The sequence below is a fragment of the Paramormyrops kingsleyae genome, chromosome 21 (genome assembly GCF_048594095.1).
Source record: "Paramormyrops kingsleyae isolate MSU_618 chromosome 21, PKINGS_0.4, whole genome shotgun sequence".
In the NCBI taxonomy this organism is placed as follows: Eukaryota; Metazoa; Chordata; class Actinopteri; order Osteoglossiformes; family Mormyridae; genus Paramormyrops; species Paramormyrops kingsleyae.
This window is the reverse complement of record NC_132817.1, coordinates 9629668-9650716: the sequence shown is the minus strand read 5'-3', so window position 1 is coordinate 9650716 and position 21049 is coordinate 9629668. Positions and strand designations below refer to the sequence as shown.

At 40.1% G+C, this 21049-nt stretch overlaps 2 protein-coding genes and 1 long non-coding RNA gene across 4 annotated transcripts in view; 1 reads left to right on the top strand and 2 right to left on the bottom strand.

The window, feature by feature from the left end:
• smg7 (SMG7 nonsense mediated mRNA decay factor) overlaps positions 1-6681 on the bottom strand; it is a 52999-nt gene extending 46318 nt beyond the window's left edge. Inside the window, exons 1-2 of one of the 2 annotated variants that reach the window (XM_023818827.2) lie at positions 6345-6681; positions 5844-6040 (exon numbers count right to left, since the gene is read on the bottom strand). In XM_023818827.2, coding sequence (XP_023674595.1) covers positions 5844-5869 — 26 coding nt within the window. In that variant the 5' untranslated portion in view covers positions 5870-6040; positions 6345-6681. The other variant, XM_023818828.2, reaches the window with a different exon arrangement.
• A 22-nt stretch (positions 6682-6703) lies between these two features.
• On the top strand, positions 6704-9793 carry LOC140581457 (uncharacterized). Its single transcript, XR_011984522.1, has 2 exons — positions 6704-6781; positions 7825-9793. It is a non-coding gene; the product is annotated as an uncharacterized lncRNA (long non-coding RNA).
• Positions 8798-21049, bottom strand: part of lamc1 (laminin, gamma 1) — a 53592-nt gene continuing 41340 nt past the window's right edge. The window contains exons 9-28 of the mRNA XM_023818826.2: positions 20646-20768; positions 20280-20469; positions 19922-20034; positions 19016-19237; positions 18550-18738; positions 18107-18352; positions 17242-17395; positions 16962-17104; positions 16589-16767; positions 16350-16506; positions 15938-16143; positions 15736-15815; positions 15489-15626; positions 15261-15405; positions 14531-14680; positions 13701-13815; positions 12031-12230; positions 11460-11618; positions 10607-10706; positions 8798-10463 (exon numbers count right to left, since the gene is read on the bottom strand). Coding sequence (XP_023674594.2) covers positions 10207-10463; positions 10607-10706; positions 11460-11618; positions 12031-12230; positions 13701-13815; positions 14531-14680; positions 15261-15405; positions 15489-15626; positions 15736-15815; positions 15938-16143; positions 16350-16506; positions 16589-16767; positions 16962-17104; positions 17242-17395; positions 18107-18352; positions 18550-18738; positions 19016-19237; positions 19922-20034; positions 20280-20469; positions 20646-20768 — 3266 coding nt within the window. The 3' untranslated portion in view covers positions 8798-10206. The remainder of the gene's footprint in view (positions 10464-10606; positions 10707-11459; positions 11619-12030; positions 12231-13700; positions 13816-14530; positions 14681-15260; positions 15406-15488; positions 15627-15735; positions 15816-15937; positions 16144-16349; positions 16507-16588; positions 16768-16961; positions 17105-17241; positions 17396-18106; positions 18353-18549; positions 18739-19015; positions 19238-19921; positions 20035-20279; positions 20470-20645; positions 20769-21049) is intronic.

Below are 21049 nucleotides of genomic sequence, written 5' to 3'. Positions count from 1 at the left end.
TGTCAACACTCTCTGAAGCAAGATGACTGGTACCAAATCTTATCTTTATAAAGAAAAATAATTTTATTTTACAATTTTATCTGATGAAGTTAAGCATAGCTCTGTTAAGGAACCACAGGTAATTACAGCACAGTAAGTTTAGATAGATCATTAATGTAACAAATTCCACACCCGTATTGTGGCGAATGGTTGACAATTATAGTTTCTAATTTAATGCTTTTTAATGACATTTTCAATATTTTTTATGTCATACACGATCAATATCTGTAACCATGGGTACTCCTGCGCCCCCTTCAAGAAAGTACCAAAAGTACAGGACTTAAAGGTGTTGGTTTTTCACTGGCGTAAAAACCGGTACGGGCACTGAATGACACACTGAATCACAGCACGAGGCGGGGTATCTTGAACCGAATTTGAAAAAAGCCTGTATATTATAGGGCTGGCGGATGTGTGATATTAATACCAAAATCCCATGTTGTGCACATGCAATTATTACTTCAAGGGTCAGCTAGAATAAGATAAGGCTTTTTCTTACCTTCAGTTTGGTACAGATATTATAGTGCAGGGAGTTTAGGTTTTGCTAAAACAAATATCAGAAAACAAATCATCAAGTTTTGCAATTTTAATTATTATTCCTTTTCAAGATCATCTAGTTTATGTTTAAAAATCTGTTTAAAGTTTACCTTCAGTGGTTTTGCACGAATCACTCCTAGATGGGTTTTTGATAAATTTAACTCCTTTTTTGTTTTATAAATAGCCCAATATTTATTACAACAAAATCATTGCAATATTTAGAAATTTTCCAATACCATGATGTCGGTCCTGGATCAATCATATGTTTGGCAGAGTCATGTTTTGTTGTGTTTCCTTTTGCAGTTTAATGAGTGCAATAAACATTTAAGGGAAAAAAATCCTTACAGAGGATCGTGATCTCAATTCTAAGTAAAAGATCCACAATTCAAATTTTTTGCAGAATTGTGGAGAAGCTTGTTTTCCTGTTTATCCTCTTGTCTAAAAGATTTCATTGTAATGTTGACCCTGTGTTAACATGCATATGACAAATAAATTGAAATGGATTAGAAATAGCTCACAAGACAGCTTAAAATGTCAAAACTTATTTGCAGATATTTCAAAGTACACCTTTATTATCTGTTGAATGCAAGACATACAGAAAAATCAGGTCATGACTGGAAAAGCCACCAAGTTTCTGTTTGTGTAAATTGAACTATAACGCGTGGACAGTGAAGGAAAAAAACTCAAACTCTGCACTTAAAGGCTGGAACTTAAAAGGGCAATTAAAAAAGATATGTTTCAAAGGGGCTTTAGTGCTATCTATCAACCTAGGCTGTTCTGCTGGGAGTTGCCTAGTTTTGGAGACATCAGCCATAGAAATGTCGGGCTTCTCTTGAATATAATGCACATGAATGGCATTCTTTCTGTAGCGACTAAAGCACCAGGAAAATACACTTGAAAAAATCAAAGGCAATGTCTCTTACCGAAAATTAGTTAGTCGAGATAATCCACAGACTTTGTAGTGAGCAGTTTAATGCAGGAACTATTACCTTCTACCGAAATCCTTACACCAATCGTATCACTGGACAGAAGATATCGCCGTGATGCTTGTACCTTCTGTGTAGGCTGTCTTTTACAGCCGATTTGTGGCTATCGGACTGCATATGAGATTTATCGGAATTGACACCCATTGTACTTAGCTTAAATACTTTTTTTTTTTTTTTTTTTACAAACGCTGCAAAATCCTTCTCCATGTTGACCACCAACAGGCTGCAACCGTGTACTAAATTTGTCTTCTAGCCACTTTTGCAGGAATGTGCATTTCTCCACTTTGCGACGTTACAAGTAAGTTTTACTCCTCCAGGTCCCAGCCCACTGCAGCCCAAGCATCCAAGGTTAGCACACACTACAGTAAAGTTTTCATAGTGATAAAGGTGCAAAGAGCAAGGAGTTGGGCTAATGCCCAACTACTGACACTGGCCTGTTTCCAAATATTCACCTGGTGGACAAAGACATGAAAAAATGCAGGCTGCAGGCTCTGCCATTTTCTGCCAATAAGCTGCATTTCCAGTTGTGGTTAATGAAATATTCTGCATTAAAAAACATTAAAAACTAGCTAGCATCTAGTTGTTAATATGTTTCATTGCCAAGACTAAAGCAGGTATTAATGAATAATGAATCAAAGACTGGTACATTCCATTTAACCTAATGTAACAGACAGAGAAACATCTTAAAGGTGAACTACTAAACAATGAACCATAATCACTCCTAACTGTATTCCCCAGACATGGGGACATACCTGTATAGCACACAAACATGTTCCCACAACGAATTTACACTGCATAATGTGTCACATGTATTAAATATATTATGGGAAGAATTACTTCAGGGTTGGCTGCAGATCAGAAACTGGCCTCACATAGACATCGTGTCAATCAGCAGACGTGCTGAGTATTACATTGTTTAGACGTAACATGTATGTTGTGCAGACGTTTATGTGCTATCAGGGATGTGGTTGTGGGACTGGTCCACTGCCTCCAGATACGCTTTGTTCACCGCCTAAAATACTTTGAAGAAGATCTATAAAAACTTTTTGAGTAGTCAAACTTTTCAGAAACGTTGCATGGGTGCCGAACTGGAAAAGATTAAATTCTGATACAGATCACCCCTAGTTGCAATGCAGTGTGAATGCAGATGACATTTAACCTTATTACTGCTTCACAAAAACATTAAAATGAATGAAGATCTACCCAGGTTCATTTTCAAATTGCACCAAAATTAAGCATTTTCAACTGGGGTACCTTATATTCGTCAAGTTACCTGGCTTTGGGGGCAGTGGTGGCTTAATGGTTAGGTAAGCGCACTTAAAATTGAAAGATTGCTGATCCCTGATCAGCAAGGCACCACTGAGGTACCCTGAGCAAGGTACCGCCCCCAAGCACTGCTCCCCGGACGCTGAATTAGCTGCCCCCTGCTATGTCACGATGTCACATATGGATTAAATGCAGAGGACACGTTACGTTGTTGCACACTGCATGCTGAGGTGTGACAATGACCGCTGACCTCTAAATTCTAACTCTTCTAAATTCTTTGTGATATAGGCTGTAGGTGAACCTAATTACACTAAAACAAGTCACATGAAATTATCCAAGGGTGACCCTGAACAATAAGCCAAGAACAAAACAAAATGTCAGTGGTTCCTTCTGGGCTCTGCATATACCACCAAAAGGTTGGATACAGTGCAAAGGAGAAAACAAATAGAATACAAATAGAGAATAAATATGAATAATATACATGACATGTTAAGACATACACAAAGAAACACATATAACCACCTCATTAGTGGGGAATGATCGTGCAAACTGACATGCGAGTAGAATATGCAATAAATGAATACGTACATGTAGTTTGAGTTACACATCACAACTAGGACTGAAAAGATCCAGATAAAAACATTCACACTATCAGATGATCCATTCAGTACTTATTGAAAATCTACAGGTTGTTGAATAGGTGAGGAGTACAGACTGGGTAGAACAGGTGACAGGGCTGTCTGGAAAATACAATGTCATCTCAGACAGCACGAACCTCCCCATCCCCCAATTCTTGTTGTCAAATTCACTTCAGCAGGATACTTTATCATTTATTACTTATTATTATTCTAATAATAACATTAATAATACTAATAGGAAATTCACTGGAAGCAGTACATTCTCTTGCAATAATTCAGTGTAACTGCATCCTTGCCTTTGTCTCAACAACAAAACAAAACAACGTCATTACCTCCTCGCTCAATATTCCACATATATGAACTTTGCAGTCATATTTTTCATGCAATACTGCAAGACAGGTCACTAAAACAGCAATACAAAGTGCTCACGTGTAAAGCATGAGAAAAAAAATATATGAACATGACTCAGTCATTGAAAGAATAAAAGCGTGCATTACATCACGGAGAAGGGAAAAAACTGATCAAGTTACATATTAAATAAACATTTGTAACTCGTTTAATTTTTAAACCAGACCACCCCTGAAGACATTTGGAGTAAACAAAGGCCAAAGTTCATATCTTGACATATATATTACCACATCGCAAAAAAGGTGCATGCCCATCCCCCAAATAATATTACCGATAATGTGAAAAATGCGTTATCCCTCATTTACTGGAGACTGGTACCAAGTATTACAACGACTCTGAACCATACTAAATTACTAGAGGCGCTTGTGCTCATCCCATTTTACTAAAATCCCTAAAACGGAATTACGCGACTGAAATGACCGACTTGTAGTCATAACACACATGCAAATAAAAATCACACAAAAAATAGCATCTAAATATCTAAAATAAAGCCCCCAGTTTCCGCGCAGTTGAATTAACACATCGGGAACATGATTTTCCTGTTAGATCAGATTGGTGTTATCGTCCGTAATGCCGTAAAAATGTATACACAGATCGCCCATGTGAAAGCTGTATGTACATACAAAAACTAGCTAACCGGTAACTAATGACAAATATTCATCTATAAAGGGACAACCTAAAACCTGATCAATACCAAATTCAAGTCAATCATACAATAATACAGCCTTTATCTAATATTACACGTTAATTTGGAAACGGTCTCAACAACTGAACAATTCCTAAAAAGCAAAGGATCTAACTTGGCCTGTGTGTTACACCACAACCACCCCCCAAAGAAATAAATAAATAAAAATCAACATACACAAAAAGAAACTCGCTATTTGGCAAAGCACATGGGAAAAAGTTAGTGTAGGAACACGCCATAGTGCCCACGAGTGTCCATACTGCCTTGTGCAGCTCTGTGGGGGCGTGATTAACCCTTTTTATTTATTTCCTACATCACCATTTTTTGTTTAAAAACGTGGTCAGATCACTTCGTACCAATCGGCTGGTTTAGAAACCCACACCGATTTCCCTTTCATTGTGATGCTAACACATTTTACATCGCCATCTGATATACAATTGCTACAGGATGCGTATTGCCCTGTGCACCGAATGAACGGCATACAGGATAAAAGAACAATATGCAGAACCAGTTGAGGTTAGGATATACTGGAGTTAGCCAGTTCATGCAGGCAATTGTGAACACACCTGGCAACATTTCATACAAAACATCAGCCATTTTAGTGATAGATGGACTATTTGCTATTCTCACGTTAAGTATTAGATCTATTAATGACCGATCCGGAATTGGATGTTATATGGATATAAAATTTATTTTACTTTTTATAATTACATTACTAACCAGCAAGCCTGGAATTTCCGCAATAGGTCCACCTTCTCGAATGAATTTGGGCACATTTAACTAGCCACATTTTAAGGTTGATGTCAGATTTGGTGCTATGAACAAGAGCATCTGTATACCCAGATACCACTGCCTAACCGTGCAAAAAAGTCCATATACTTATATCTAGCACATTTAGTCGATTATAAGCATCTACAGAGCCTGGGAATCTGCCTAGCAAGCCGTGATCTTAACACCGGTGTATTTATAACAACACTGTGATATATACGCTTGTAAGATGTATACGATGATCAAAGCGCAGCCAGCGAAACTAATAAAATGGGTATACGACGACTGGTCTTTCGCTTATCAATAAAACCACAAATTAAATCCGACTGTCAAGAAGTTGTGGTGGTGATCTAAAACGAGAACCGTGCCAACTAATTAACTAGTTAGCTTAGCACAAACCGAGCGCCCAGAGACAACACTGCGGCCACTTTCAAGCAGACCTCCACATAACCCGCGCCGGGCTGAAACTGAAATGTTTAGCAGGGGAGTTTTATCTGGGTTTAAAAGACAGGCGCTTACCTCAAATATTGGACGCAAAGGTTCATCCTGCTCGGTCTTCGGGCTTTAAACGAGCTCTGTGTCGGGAGAAACCGAAGTGATTTCTGGCGCCATATTGTTCCCCAGTCGGTCACCACGGTAGCCGTCAGGCAAGCTAACTGGCTTAGCCTGCTAGCATGGACGACCCGGATCGGCCGAGTACAAAACCCTATAAAACACTAGGAAATTAAAGAGCTTGGTGTCGGTTAGATTGCCGGAAGGATAATTAACTAGGGATATGACAATTATTTTACACCTCCGCAGCGACGGTGGGTCTCAGAAAACAACATAGCTTGTCAACTTAACGCGTTACACCATGATGGTCAAAGGTAAAAACTACTACGTTAAAAAACGTCGTCGGCGATTTCTTGTGGTGGGGAAAAAAAATCATTCGCCGCTGAGCGTGCCAGCTAATCGGCCTCCGCTCGGCCGCACGGCCCCCGGCTTTGTGAAACAGGCGTCATTTTGGTTCTAAAGTGGTACCTTTCAGCTCACACGCGAGCCAACATGGCGACCTTTCTTCCTTCTGGTAGCTGGTAGACAAGGTGGGGGATGATTTTGTAGGATGAAGATGAGTAGATTGTTGTTAATTATGTCGGTGGCGTTAATCCACGGGCAGAAATCACCATTAATCATAAAAAAATATTCACCATTCAAAATGAGGTTCATTCGAAACGAATCTGTTTATTGAGCTTTAACTGAGCATTGGGTAAAATTTGGGCAGCATAATAAACATCCAACTTGTGTTGTAAATAGGAATGAATGTAATATGTCGAACTAACAGGCTCTTCCCGAGAAACTTATACGTTTAGTCGCCTAGGGCGCATGGACAACACGAACCCGGAAGTGCTCTGGGTGCGAATTCCCATCAGTCATTTCGAAAGCAACTGAAAAAAGCAAGATGGCAGATAGGTGATTGGGTATGTAGAATAATGGTGAACAAGAATAGCCCCCCGTAACTACAAATTTTCAGTATTTCATCTTTGCCAATAACAATGTAGCTATTTAATTGATTTCTTATTGTTTATTTTTTGTGTTGTCTATCTGCTTTCGGAGTGATTATTTTGGTTTAAGTACATGGCCATGATTTAAGAACAAATTTTAGTTATTTTAAATAATTTACAGTGATTTCAAATTTAATTAAAAAATTATGATTAATGACGTTTAGTTAATCCGTATTTCACAAAAACAAACGCAAAGTGGTTTTAATATGAGCGACTCGTTTTTAGTAAGTACCTCCAACATAAGTTTGTTCAGACAGCGCCTCTTAATATAAGGGTGCTATAAAACGAGAAATCCACTGGCCATATATTCTGCTGTACCTAGGATTCCATCCGTTTGATATTTGGGAATGTGTAATGTTGATGAAATTCTCTGATGGCGAGATAACTAATCTCTATATAAATTATGGTCAATACAAACTCATTAGTTCATTCAGAATCTCTTGTGCACCTGCCCGAAAGCTTGAGTTGTGTTGTCATCACAAGCATCTGGTTCTTTTGTCAGTTGTTTTGATTTAATCTACTCTATACTTTAGTTTATTCCATAGATTTTACATGAAAACCTTTCTCGGAGTCACTCCAGCATCACAAAATGAAAGACAGCTTTGGTTCTTTAGTTTTTTTCTTCTTCAACCAACATCTTAATGCAGTTGCATCATTAGATGTTATGCATCTATTAAAATAAATACATTGGAAGGGTCTATACTCAAGCCATCGATAACTTAATTCTTTGCTAATGTTTTGTACATTTTAACATGTTTTATTTTCACCAATGGATGCTTTATTTAGGTTTTAATACACATTTATTGATTGCAGCAGTGAAATTAGTCCCTCTGATTAGCATGAAGAATAATTTTAATTACCCTGATTTCAAAACTCAAGTTAAAATGTTTATTGAAGAAAAATGGAGGCTTAATAAGGATGGACTGATTCTTTTCTTCATTCTGCTTTTCCTGAGGAAGTCATAGGAGCAGCATGCTGAGTAGACAGACCAGACCTCTTTTGCCGAGGCCACAGACTGTACCTTGTTCCTGTTCCCCAAATGCTCCTAAGCCAACTAAGAGATAGTATCCCTCCAGTGCCTCCTGGCTGTTCCCCAGGGATTTCACCCAGTGAGACCCGCCCAGAATAGCTGCCTTGGGTGGCAAGTATGCGGCATCCTTATAAGATGTCCAAATCACCTCAGATGACTCCTCACAACTAAAAGAGCAGCAGCTCTATTTGGAGGTCCTTCCGAAAACCACTCACTAAAAGTGTGTCAGACCATCCTGCTGAGGAACCTCATTTCAGCGTCTTATACTTGTGACTTTGTTTTTTCAGTTATTACACATAGCTCATGACATATAGTAGCTTGGGTATCCAAACAAGCCGTTTCACCACTTAGTTCCAGCTTTTCTGTCAGACATCCACTGGGCCAATTTGCTTTTCTCACATTCCCGCTTACCTTCATGAATAGAATTGGACCCTTCCTCTCAGAACATCTCCTCTGGACTAGGGTCACCAGAACCCTTACATGGATTTGACTTAAGTTATTGGCCAGTAAATCCATGTCAGGCAGAAAACTGAACTATTTCAAAAACTGGAACAGTTTGCAACACAGTTCTTGGGCACAAAAAGCAAACACACATTTACTTCTCATCATGTGCTTAGCAGAATAATGGGAAAGCAACAATTATGGCAGTTTATATTTTGAGAATAAGTCATCATGTATTACCATATTAGAACAACTAATATCAGAAAGTTAGATCACTCATTTTTAAGATCAAGGAAAGAGCAGGGGAAACTCAGTACTAATCCTGCATCCTTCTAGCTAGTTACTGCATGACAAATAGTTTATATACCATTCATGTGACATGTTACCCAAAAGCTTTGCTAAACTAATTTGCGAACTATCCAGTTTTTGGAAGGGAACCATATTTACAAAATTGGACACAGTTTCTTGTTTTCGTAGCAACAATTTAATTGGAACAATTTGATTTACAGGCAGTATATGAACAGGAATTGTCAGATCTTTTCAAAAAAAATGTCACCGTGGCATGTAGGGATTTGAAAATAAAAATACTAACTTAAAAACTAATAAATGATTAAATACTTGATATAAATAAGAACTGTTTTATACATAAAATAGTATGTGTGACATTCTTTCCACAATGGCGTGCTTTGCAAATACAGAGGAGGCATGACTGGCATCAGAGGATTTGCTGGTCTTTCTGCAACTTGTTCCTTCATGCGTTCAACACAAGTAGGTATCTTTACATTGTTAACACTAACACCAGTATTTAATACATGGCTTAGAAAAGCCAGGTCTCTTCCATTCAAGGAAGCAACCATTGGAAGTAAAGGCATGTTTGCGATTAACAAGCAAAACCTTTGAATACAAGCAAGCATTGTCCTATACAGGTGTGTGGGTCTGTGTCTGTAGATTTCAGGTACAGTTATTTTGTAATGCTAGGACCATGTGTGTACAAGTTTCAGTTGCTTTTGTAAATGATGGGACCACAAGAGGCGGCTAATGCACTGTAGTCAGTCCTGCGCATATAAATGCATATATTTACACGAAAATCCCATTCTCACACTATAATAAACACACACACACAAATATAACATTTGAAATTATTAGCACCAGTGTATCAAAGTCTTGTTACGCACATGTACAATATTGCATAGTGTTGAATTCAGAGTATGTTGCAGGAAATGGGTACTTATGCAGCAAAGGTGGTCATCTATAAGGTTAGCTGATATTTTACAAGTGCCTTTTCACACTTTCGATATATTTACTTGATGGGTTTTGCATTTTCATGTATACATGCGTACACTACAGTAGACAAAATAAGTGGTTTGAGTTCACCAGGGATTCATTCACTGCTGGACAAGGTTACTCTCATGTCATGGTCAAATAAAAACTATGTATTGAATATTAGCTATGACTAGCTGCGCCCAAAAAAAACACGAAACACAAGTTGCCAAAAGTCTGTTTCACCTAAGCTTATTCTGAATGACACATGGATTTGACAGGAGTCCTTGCGTCTTGCACTTAAGGCACTTCTGGAAAAACACAAGCCGTTGCAGTCATATGGGTTTTTTTTTTCCCGGATGGTACCGTTTTGTCTCTAATAGCGGCTGCACTCAAACTGCAAAGTCGGTAACTGTGGTAACAGCTCTGTTTCTGCAACTTGTTGCATATATGAGTCGCAGTTATTTGTTATAAAATCCTGGTTTAACCAAAATATTGATATGTTTTTTTTTTTTGTTAAGCAAAAAAAAAAAAAGCAGTTTTGGTAAAAGACGGCACTTAGCCAGTGTTATAGGTGAGGAGCAGAGGTACATAGAGGGGAGAACCCAGGTTAGGGCCGCTCCAAGGAAGCGGTATTGTAACACCCTGCCGGTAGCGTGTTCTTTATGTCCATTAGGTTGTCAATGTCCTTCCTGATGTCGCGGATCTGCTGGTCATAGTCAGAGATCATGGTGTCCTGGCTCTTGGCAACATCACTGAGCTCTTTAAGCTTGCGGTCCAGCTCACTATTGTCCATCTGGTCTTTGGCACGCTTCAGCAATCCATCGATCTGGTCCAGTTTGCTCAGGTCCACTTTGTCGATGTTGCCTAAACCCAGATGGAAGTGTTCATTGGTCTAATTATAAAGCCAGGTTACTAGACCTGATTACCTATCAAATCTGTTCAATGAATTTGATGTGGCAAAATTCAATTACAGGCACCGCCAGTCACAAATGTCATGCAGTACATACCCAGTTGCTTCAAGAGGAGATTTATTGTATTCAAAGCTGTCTTGACAGCGTTCTTCGCCTTGCGAGCATTGTCCTCAGCCTCCTTAGCTGCATCAGAGGCCTGCAAAATGACCACACAGACATTTATGCTAAAGCAAAGGAGTTGCCAACATTCTCTCAAGTCATTAAATTTGCTAATTTACTGAAACAACAGTATAAAATGTTTAGCTCTCAGGTGCAAGTCTCAAAGATAATAAGCTGCCAAAGTATAAATTAGAATTTTGTAATGCATTAGTATAAAGATAAACATTTTCAGAAGTTTTGCTAGCAACTGCTGAATTGTATGTGTTTCAACATGGATGGGTGACACCTAAAAAATACAATAAATAAATCAAAGTGCATAAATATGTTGTACAAAGCAGCCAATCGGATCTTTCTGTTCTTGTGAAGTGGGAAGTATGGTGACACTTTCAAAGTGATAAATATGGCAAAAACAGAAATATCATACAAAGATAAATTCATGCAATTCCATGTGTTGTGTGGTAAGAATTTCACATCAAATGATGCAATGAACATTTCAAACCATTTTTTTCTATTAATACTTTACCTTTATGAATGTTTACAGTATTTAAAACTAATTGCCCTGAAAATGAATATATCCTTAATTACATGTTTTTATAAAATTTTTAAAAAGGTCAATTGTGGTTCTAATTGCTTCTAGAAAACAAATGCCACAAACAAAGTCAAACATGCTTAGTGCTTATTTCCATATGACCGGTGAGATCCATAATCCATTAGAATTTTCCTGACCATTCAGCTTCATCCCACTTCCTCGCGATATATTTGCATGGTTAGGATCAGCAGGCAGACTCACCATGCTGGCCATCATCATGTCCTGGTCAGCCTCTGAAGTCCTCTTGGCTAGCTCCGTCTCTGCATTCGACAGCTTAGCCATCATATCGTTGACCTCGTCGTCTAACTTCATGGTGTCATTAAAGGCCTTCTCTGCTTCCTGTTTGGTTTTTGCAGCACTCTGGAACATAGGAATGCCAAGACATCAGCAGAGAACTTCCTGAGGACTGAGCTCATAGTTCAGCTAAGAAGTTTTCCTCAACATAGGATGCAAAAATGTGTTTTTCCCCAAACTAACTAAATGATTCTGGGTTTTTGGTAACTCGGTAACTTACTCTATGGTGTTTCCAAAATTTGTTATGCTATTAATTATCCAAGCTAGTTGCAACCAAACAAGATAATCTTTATGAAAAAAATGATTCTACATGAGATGAAGGATTATTTGTTGCTTCGGTGTTGTGTTTGAGTTTCTGCAATCTTTCAGAAAGCTCCAAAAACCATTCCCGTTTACTTGTTCATGGTCAACTTGCAAATGAATGAAACCGACAAAGCAAGATCACTGCTTGCATGTATTTCCCAATGGTGAAATGTACCTTCTGAACGGCATTGGCAATCTTCTCGGCTTCTTCTGCCTTGTTCTTGGCCTCCGCGGCATCGGCAGCAGCATTACCCAGCGCTCCCTCCGCCTGCCTCGTCTTCTCAGCAGCCATAACGATGGTAGCATTAATCTCTGGGATCTTCTTCATGGCATCTTCTGCAGCCGTCTTGTTGTCATTCACTCGTTTGTCAAAATCTGCGCATGGAGAAAGGAAAACAAAGCACGCACAGAACGGTGACTTTCTTATGGCATTTAAAAGTTCGAATCCATTAATTATCACGTAATCCAGATTTTTTTTAAACCCGTATAAAATATTCCATCTAGGATTTTTTTCCACCTCAAGAATTAATCCAAAAAGAGAGATTATTTCAAATCGTAGGAAGCAAGGTTACATTTCATAATCTTAATTGTTAAAAGGTAATGTTTCTTCAGAGCAGCCTGTGTTAATATCATGTATTGTTTATTCTTAGAGTGAAAACACAAAAATAATACATGGTTTATATTTTTCCAAGGAAGGCAGGGGCCCTACAAAGCACATTGCTAAATAATAAATAAACGTGTAATTTAAACTTTTTGAGTCAATTTAAGATACACTTAGATGGTAAAGAATAACAATGGAAAAGGTGACTTTTGGGAGTTTTGCTCCAAATTTTACAGCTTCGCCATTTAAAATAAATTGAAGTTGCTGATGCCGCAAATTTTTTTAACAATGTAAGGAATTATGTCAGACCTATACATACAGACTAGATCTACTCTAATTATTAGAGATGCACCAAACCGATATTCAGATCAGTGCCAGTGCCAATCCGGACCTATTTGATGGATTGGGTATCAGCTGTATGTGACCGATCCACGTCCTATACTTATTTAGTTTTTGCTAGTCTCTAAAAAGATAGATTTAAATAATAGATTTAAAAATAGATTTAGAGCTATTTGTACAATCAATCGCACGATTTCACATTTTAGATATGTTTTTTCAGCGCCATTTAAGCTGAACGCTAACGCTGCCACTCAGTTTTTTTGCTTCTCAGTGGGTCTGAGACTTCCGCCTGCTGTGATGTCATGCACATACCCTTTGCAGCAAGAGAAGCGGGAGACAGTCTGGAAGTATTTTACGCTTCTAACAACTAGTATCACAGTGATTTGCAGTCTTTGTAAAAACAGTTTTGAGAGGTGGGAGTAGCGTTTAGTGGTAAATCCAACTAAACAAGCCGCATGTAATTATGGGGAATTTGAAGCATTCGGCACTTGTGTATCCTGAACTGGAAGACATTGAAATTGGACTGCAAATGCCTCAAAAATGCTTAAAACAAGATGGAACAATACGTTATTCATGTTTCTAATAGTCTAATTAAAGATTTTATGGCACATATTTTTTCATCTGTATTTACTAGTTAAAAAATATTAATATATAAATGTGTACGCTATATACTCATTATATCAGCATATTAAAGTAAAAAGAGCTCTTAAATTGGAATCTGATCCTATCGGAATAATATCGGAACTGAAAAAAATCTGGATCGGCCCATCGCTACTAATTACATTGACTGAATTCAAGAATTAAAGATTTAAGATTAAAGATATTGAAAATCAAAAATAAACATTATTTTCAAGCCCTAGCCCTAGATATGTTGGTTTTTGTACTCTCTGATAACACGGGCTAACCTCTCAGGTTTCCTAGAATGTCTTGGGCTTCCTGGTACGTGGATTTCCCCTTCTTGGATGCTTCTTCAGCCAAGGCCTTGGCGGCATCAGCTCGAGCCAGCAGCTGATCAGCAGTCTGGAAGATGGGAGCGTTAGCACAGCAGCCGCCCCACTGAGTTAAAATCAGAGTTCCCTTTGGAAGTTAACTTTCAAAAAGTTCTTAAATTGACAACCAGACTATCAAAGAAAAGTTTAAATGAGTGATTTCTAAAAATAAATATGCAACATTTTGAATAATAACAATATGCAATATTTAAAATAATAATATGCGATAAATGGAGAAAAAAAATCACAATAGAAGATATCAAGTTGTCCAACATATTTGTTTTTGCCAAAAGAATAACATGAAAACATGAAAAAAATATGCCGGTGTAATCCACTTATCAACTGGCACTAAAACCTGCCGACCAGCAGGGGGTTACTGATTAGCGGGGATGATCAAAGTCTCTTACTTTCTCTGGAATGTTGACTGGTGGGGCAGATTTAATTATGATTTAAAAGCATGTACCAGACCATCAGTGGTCAAATATGTGGCGGGAGAGTGCAAGAGTCAAAATGAAACGGGTCTCGCGTACAGCTCAACTGAAAACTAAATCAGAAGTCTTTGTTATCTCACTGTGTTTGTAGCCTAAGCCTGCTTCCTGGGTTAGTCACAGTCAGATATTGACACTGTCATGTACTGCACACTGCCCCGAACAGCAGCTAGCAGTACAGGCATGTAGTCGAGGCAGAAGATTGCCTTCTCTTTAACAAAGCGAGGGAGAATTAAAATTTGACACTGTAAAGCATACCTGCTGCTCAGTCTTGCCCTTCTCTAGCAGTCTGCGGACTTCAGTCTCTTTGCCTCTGAGGTCCTCCCTGAGGTCCACATACTCTTTCTCAGTTTTATCAATCAATTTATCCAGCTCCGAGGCCTCTTTCTGGATTTTGTTTGCTTCATCCTGAAAAGAGGAAGTTATTTAACAGGGTGTCAGTGACATTCAAAGTTCTATGCAAAAATTTAGGCACCCCTGGCTAAATTGCATGTTTAGTCAATTATGCGAGTGAAAAGTAACACGACTGCTCCAGGACACAGTATCGGAAAACAACAAATTTGCTATTGTTAAACGGTTACTTTTTATTCCATCAGCATTGAAAGAAGTGAAAATTGAAGTTTTTGTAAAAAAAAAAAAACAAAAAAAACAAAGGTATGTCTGGAGAAAAAAAGGAGCAGCTTTTCATGAAAAAAACACCTTTGCCAGTGGTAAAACATTGGGGGGGGGGTCATTATGCTTTGGGGTTGTGTGGCTACCAGTGCCGTAGGAAACATTGCAATGGTAGAGGGAAGAATGGCTTCCGCCAGGTATTAGCACTTTCTGGACTTAACATTTCCTGCAGCAGTTGTGAACTACATCACAGTTACATAATAGATTGAATTTGCAATTTGTGCCCAATCTTGTGCATACAACTGTATTTTCGTATTACGTCATATATTTCCTTATGAATACATCTGGCATGTTTAAGCTAGTGGTTCCTGCTAACCTCAAGTGATTTGGTGTCGAGACCTGGGAGCCCAGTTAGGTTTGCGTAGATGCGTAAGGCCTTGCTGCCAGCCTCTTCAGCTTCAGCGTCCACCTTGCTCGCTTGCTTTTCCAAGTTCCGTGCCAAGTCTTTAGCCTCATTAAACCTGCAAGCACCATACACCCGTAAGATTTGTTGTTCCTCGTAACAGCTAACAACAAAAAAAAAAAAAAGTGTCATATTTCATACTTCTTGTTGAGATCCTCGATGTCACTGCTCGTCTTGTTCTCCCCGTCCAAAGTCTTCTTCAACAGCTCCAGGGCCTTAGTTGATGTGCTATTGGCGTCCTTGGCGATTTTATGTATCTGATCTGCATCAATCTTGTGTCTAATCGGAAACGTGTAGAAAATCAATTGTCACTACCATTCCCAAGATAGTAGAAGTACATGTAAACACCAATTAACGACACCATTAATAACTCAAACATAGTTCTTACTTCTCAGCCAGTTTCCGAGCTTCCTCTGCTAGAAGGGTCATGTTGTTCGGATCCCCAGTGTTTGTTGGTACATTTATATCCTACAAAGAAAACTAACTATACATATTTGCCTATCAACTTCAATGGTGACACAATGGTGACAGAAGACACTGGGGTGCCTTATTTACTAGTGACTTAGACAATAACTGTTCAAGTTCCTCACCACTTTATTTATGGCATCCTTGGCCTTCTGGAGCTCATCGCGGGCCCGGTTGATCAGGTTGTCTGCGCTTCGGACACGGGTTCGAGACTTGTCTGCCAATGTGCTCGTTTGGTCCACAGTGTCACGTATGTTATGGAGACGCTTCGACTGGGTGACTAAGGTGCTGTTGATGTGAGCCAATCGCTCCAGGAGCTCCTTGTCAACATCTGGAATGGATGAAAAATTTGGTATCAGCAAGTCAAGCAGGTAAGCTTCCAAAATTTCAGACATGTTGCAATATTGTTTGTTACTAAGTCAATAAGGAAAATAACCAGCAAAAATTAGGGAAACTGATCTTATTTATTTAAACATTGCTGCCATTATGTATTGATCACCATTTAAATATTTTAGCCTTTATTTCAGCAGTCAGCACCTTTGCTGTTTTGCGCCTCCAATAGCAGGTCCATAATTGCCTTTTCTGCCTCCCGCAGACGCTCTTCAAAGGCCTTGTCACTGACGGTCCCCTGACTGCTGCTCAGGTTGTCAATTAGATCCTGCAGTTCCTGCATCTTCTGTCTTTGCTGGTGTACCTAGAACGAAAAGGCGACAGGCTGTGAGCAAACCGGGCTGCATTTGCAGAGAATTAACTCCCTCTGCACAGCATTAACTCACCCTGTCTCTCACAAGGGTGTAGCAAGAGGGACACTGCTGGCAGCCGGGCCGAGAACGGTTGTAGAAGTAGTTCTCTTCACACATGTCACAGCGAACACCAACAAAACCGGGCCGGCAGATACAGTGTCCATTCTCCTCACACTGGGCTGACTGGGAGCCATCAGGGTCACAGTCACAGGCTACATTGCAATTGGGGAGAGGGGTAGAGTCAGAGAGGAGACAGATTCCTAACACGTCTTACGCCTTGCATTCCGTAATATCTCAATACAGAACCATGATCAATGGCTTTTTCTAGGAAGATGGACATAGTTTGTATTTCACAAGATATGCAACTGGCAATTGGTAAAAGCAGCAGATTAAAAGAACATCTTACGTTTACAGCCAGACGGCCCGAAGCCAAAGGAATTGACCTCACAGCGGTCGCAGTGCTGACCCGTGACACCTGGCTGGCACTCACACTGACCACTGATTATGTGACAGTGGCCGTTTGTGGAACCAACTGCACTGCAGTCACACCTGTAGAGACAATTTTAGGCTTTAAGATACACAACTAGAATAGAGTAGTCAAGGAAACTGTGATTATGAGTACATGTTCTAGTCATCCATTATAAGGACACAGCTCTGTACACTGCAGGCAAAACCCAGAAGCTCACCGCTGGCATCCAAGGCCGCTGTGCAGGTTGAAATAGCCCGGACTGCAGGCACTGCAGTCCCTGTTTTCCACATGGGGCAGACATGTGCACTGACCAGTGGTCTGTGAGCAGCTGGTTCCCTTGTTCACCGTGCCGAAAGGAGAGCAGTTGCAGGCTGGGGGAAGGGAGCAGACCAATCAGAATCTACCCGCTATATTCTCAAAAGCAGTGGTAGTAACCATTATTCAGACTTAATCCAACAGTTTAGTCAGCTTCACATAATGCACAGAAACGAATGATGTGATCTTTCATTACAGTCAGACATCTACAAGCCAAATGTCTCCCAGTAAAATGTGTGCCCAAGAAAAAACCCCAGACCTCTCCAGGGTTCTGCAGGTTTAACTAACTAACTGGGACTTTTTGAGTTATCATGCTAACAAGAAAGCATCTGTGGTAGCGGTGGCCCAGTCCTAGAACCGTATGTATTCCATGCCTAAGAAACACAATTAACACCATTTCCCTGCCCAAACAAAAGGACAGATTGAGCAGCACACTGGCTGATCTCTGGAGCACTACGTGAGGGTTGTCCAGCTGCCATCTGACTCTGCAGTGAGTCCCTCATCTGACCTAATTTATCAGACCGCATGCTGTTTGTTGCTGTACATTTATGTGCAACCTTGTATTTTTTGGTTACCTGCCTCATCTATTTTTATGGCCCAGTTTGCCATTATAACATTTGCAATTTCTAATGGGATCAATACAGTAGCTGTCATTTAAAACATTGTGAATGCATTTCGTCTGACCATTTGCATTTATGTAATGTATGATGGACAAGATATAATGTGTAGAATGGAGTGTCTTCGCCCAGCGAGGACCACACTCTCACCCTTGCACTTCTCGGCAGGGTTGGTGGCCAGAGCATTTCCATAGAAGCCGTCCTTGCAGCGGTCGCAGAAGAAGCCATTGGTGTTGTAGATGCACTTGAGGCACTCGCCGGTGTCGCGGTTGCAGTTGCCCACTGCATTGGGGTCGATGTTGTTGCTGCATGTGCACTCCCTGCACACCCTCAAGGGGCCGCTTCTCCCCAGGGGGTCGCCGAAATAGCCGTCATCACAGAGCTCGCACTTCTTCCCTGGGAAGGATCATCACACAAGGCTACTCGCTACTGCGTGCTATATAGTGCTCTGTGCGCATGCCAACAGAGGCATGCCATGGAAGCATATGACGCACTCAAAAATACTCAATATTAAACAGCGAAAATAATAATTCTCTATTCCCCAGGGTGGATTTATTATAACATATATGTCTGGCTGCTCTTTAAATTTATACCTGCTGTCCCCGTAGGGCAGTTGGTACAAACCACTTCCATGGTATTAAGTACCACTGCACAGGATGAGCCTCCAGGACAGGGACAAGGCTTGCAATCAGAGGCAGTTCCCAGAGTAGCATCGCCGTAGTAACCATCACTGCACTTCTCACAACTGGAACCAGTAGTGTGGTCCTTGCAATCACACATCCCTGTGACAAAAATGTGTAAATTATATTTTCTGCCACTAGATGGTAGTATGAGCCATGCAAAGACAGTTAAACTTACTCTTCAAAAGTGTGAAACCCATCAGGTTCATACATACAGGATCTGTTATACCCTTGTTAACTATTAGCAATGCTTTCCAACATATAGCACATTTATAACTTTTTTTTAATCACACGTTTAATATTTTTATTTAAAGGGGTATTGTAAGGAAATGAGGTTTATTTAACAGTGTTTGTCCAAAAATTACTTCCAGAAACTAACCTGTCTCTGGATCACAGGAGTCGCTGTGGCCGTGGCAGTTGCAAAGCTCACAGGAGCTGAAAGGCCCCAGCTCAGGCTGGGCCCTGCGGTACCCCAGGGCACACCGCTCACAGAACTGGCCCGTGTAGCCCTGGGGGCAGGTGCACTGCTCCACCCAGTGCGCGGGTGTGCCCGGACCCTTGCGGGCAGTCACGAGGGACACGTTATCCAGATGCCCAGCACCTAAAGAAAAATTCAGCTTATTAACATGTGGAATTTTCCATAAAGTATCAAGCTACCATAAACTGGGCGAGTTAAATATATAGTCTTGTGAATATATTCTTCCTCTGTTTCTGATTCCCTCTATTTTTGCTTAGTAACACTTAATCGTTTATGTTCAAACTATTTAGTATAGTACAAATGACAACCTGAGTAAACGACAGATTTTAATCATTTATAATCCAACACTTATCACCCATGTGAAAAGTAATTGCTCCAAAGCCACTCAATCAACCAATGAACCAGATTTAAACAACAGGTTAAATTACACTAGTAATAATAATTAGTATTATACAAAATCAGTAACAATTATGAATGCAGAAATGTGGACTGAGGGTTCCTAATGGACCAGACTGAGAAAGGTGGCTCTTGAGAAAATCAAAAGCAGGTCCTCCATCACATGCTTAAAGATTCCTTGGCACGCTAAAAGACTGTCGTTTTTTCAGTCCACATCTAAACAAATTACGCAACAGAATTCCGCAACCCACACAGAATTTAACTTCATTGATAAACTCCAAATCTTAAAACTATTTATAAAGACAATCACATTACTAATAATTAATAAATGTAGATGCATTCATAAGGTGAGACTAATGAAATGTTCTACAGATCCCTCAGTAATGCTTAACGATGTGAGCGTGAGCACACTTTTTTCACTGTAGGTGCCACGGATCTTAATGGAGGTCAAGTTGTAGAGCAGCTTCTGGAAGTCCGAGTAGGTGAGAATGGGTTTCCAGGGGTAGTCTGAGGCGTCACGCAGCCTGCAAAGGTACATGGAGATCATCAGACACTCTTACAATGAATGAATCCCCCAAAAAGGCTGGTAAACAAAAGTCCCATGAGCACAATGCTAATAAGAGCTAAACTACACAAATCAGATTTTGAATGCAGAAAGCCTTGCATATTTCTGAAGACCCCGCAGATGTTTTTGTCTTGCATTCGTTTCACATTCGACTAAGCGTCTTGCCTTCCATTTAGCAGGCTCCCATTTAAAACTCATTAATACCTTAAGACGTATGTCTGCGGATTCTCATTGGGGTAGGCGTTTCCCTGGGCAATGAGGGGGACGGCCACACGCAGGCCTGCCCCCTCGAGCACCACATCTTCGGCAGACATGCGCGAGTCCCGTCGATCCACCCGGAAGCTGAATGTGAGGTTCTGCCCGTAGCTCAGGTGGTGGTCGCCCAGGAATTTCGCTGTTGGAATAAAATTCACAGAGACACCCTCACTGATGGAAGATGTTAGCGGCAGAACATCTCAGCACGTGGGTGAAAGCAGCAAACAGAAGCATGCTGCTATCGCATATTAGAAATGAATGTAAATGTTCTCTCCAGTAGGTCTCTCCAGTAAATGGGCCCTATATGTTTTATACCTGGAGCGACAAAGTATATGGGAAAGTAGTCATCGGACATGAGGGAGATCTCCTTCCTGCTGGAGGACCACTGGACCGGGATCCCGGACCCGTCACGCCGCTGGCCAGTCCACTCCTCATTACCTGGGCCAGATAAAGGCACAGCATTACATACCGGCCCGGATCTATATATTTATGTCACAGTTATTCATTTTAACTGCTCACACAAAGTTAATAATTACAACAGAAGATAAATATAACAAAGTGAAACTAGAGTATAGTGCAGGATGATTACTAATAAAAATAAAGCAAATTATGAACCAAATAGCTGGACTTTAACATGGATTTTATCAGAGTCAACACAAACTGAAATACATATTTTGGAAATACTGAATACCACTAGAATACAGTACGGCCCAGTTCTA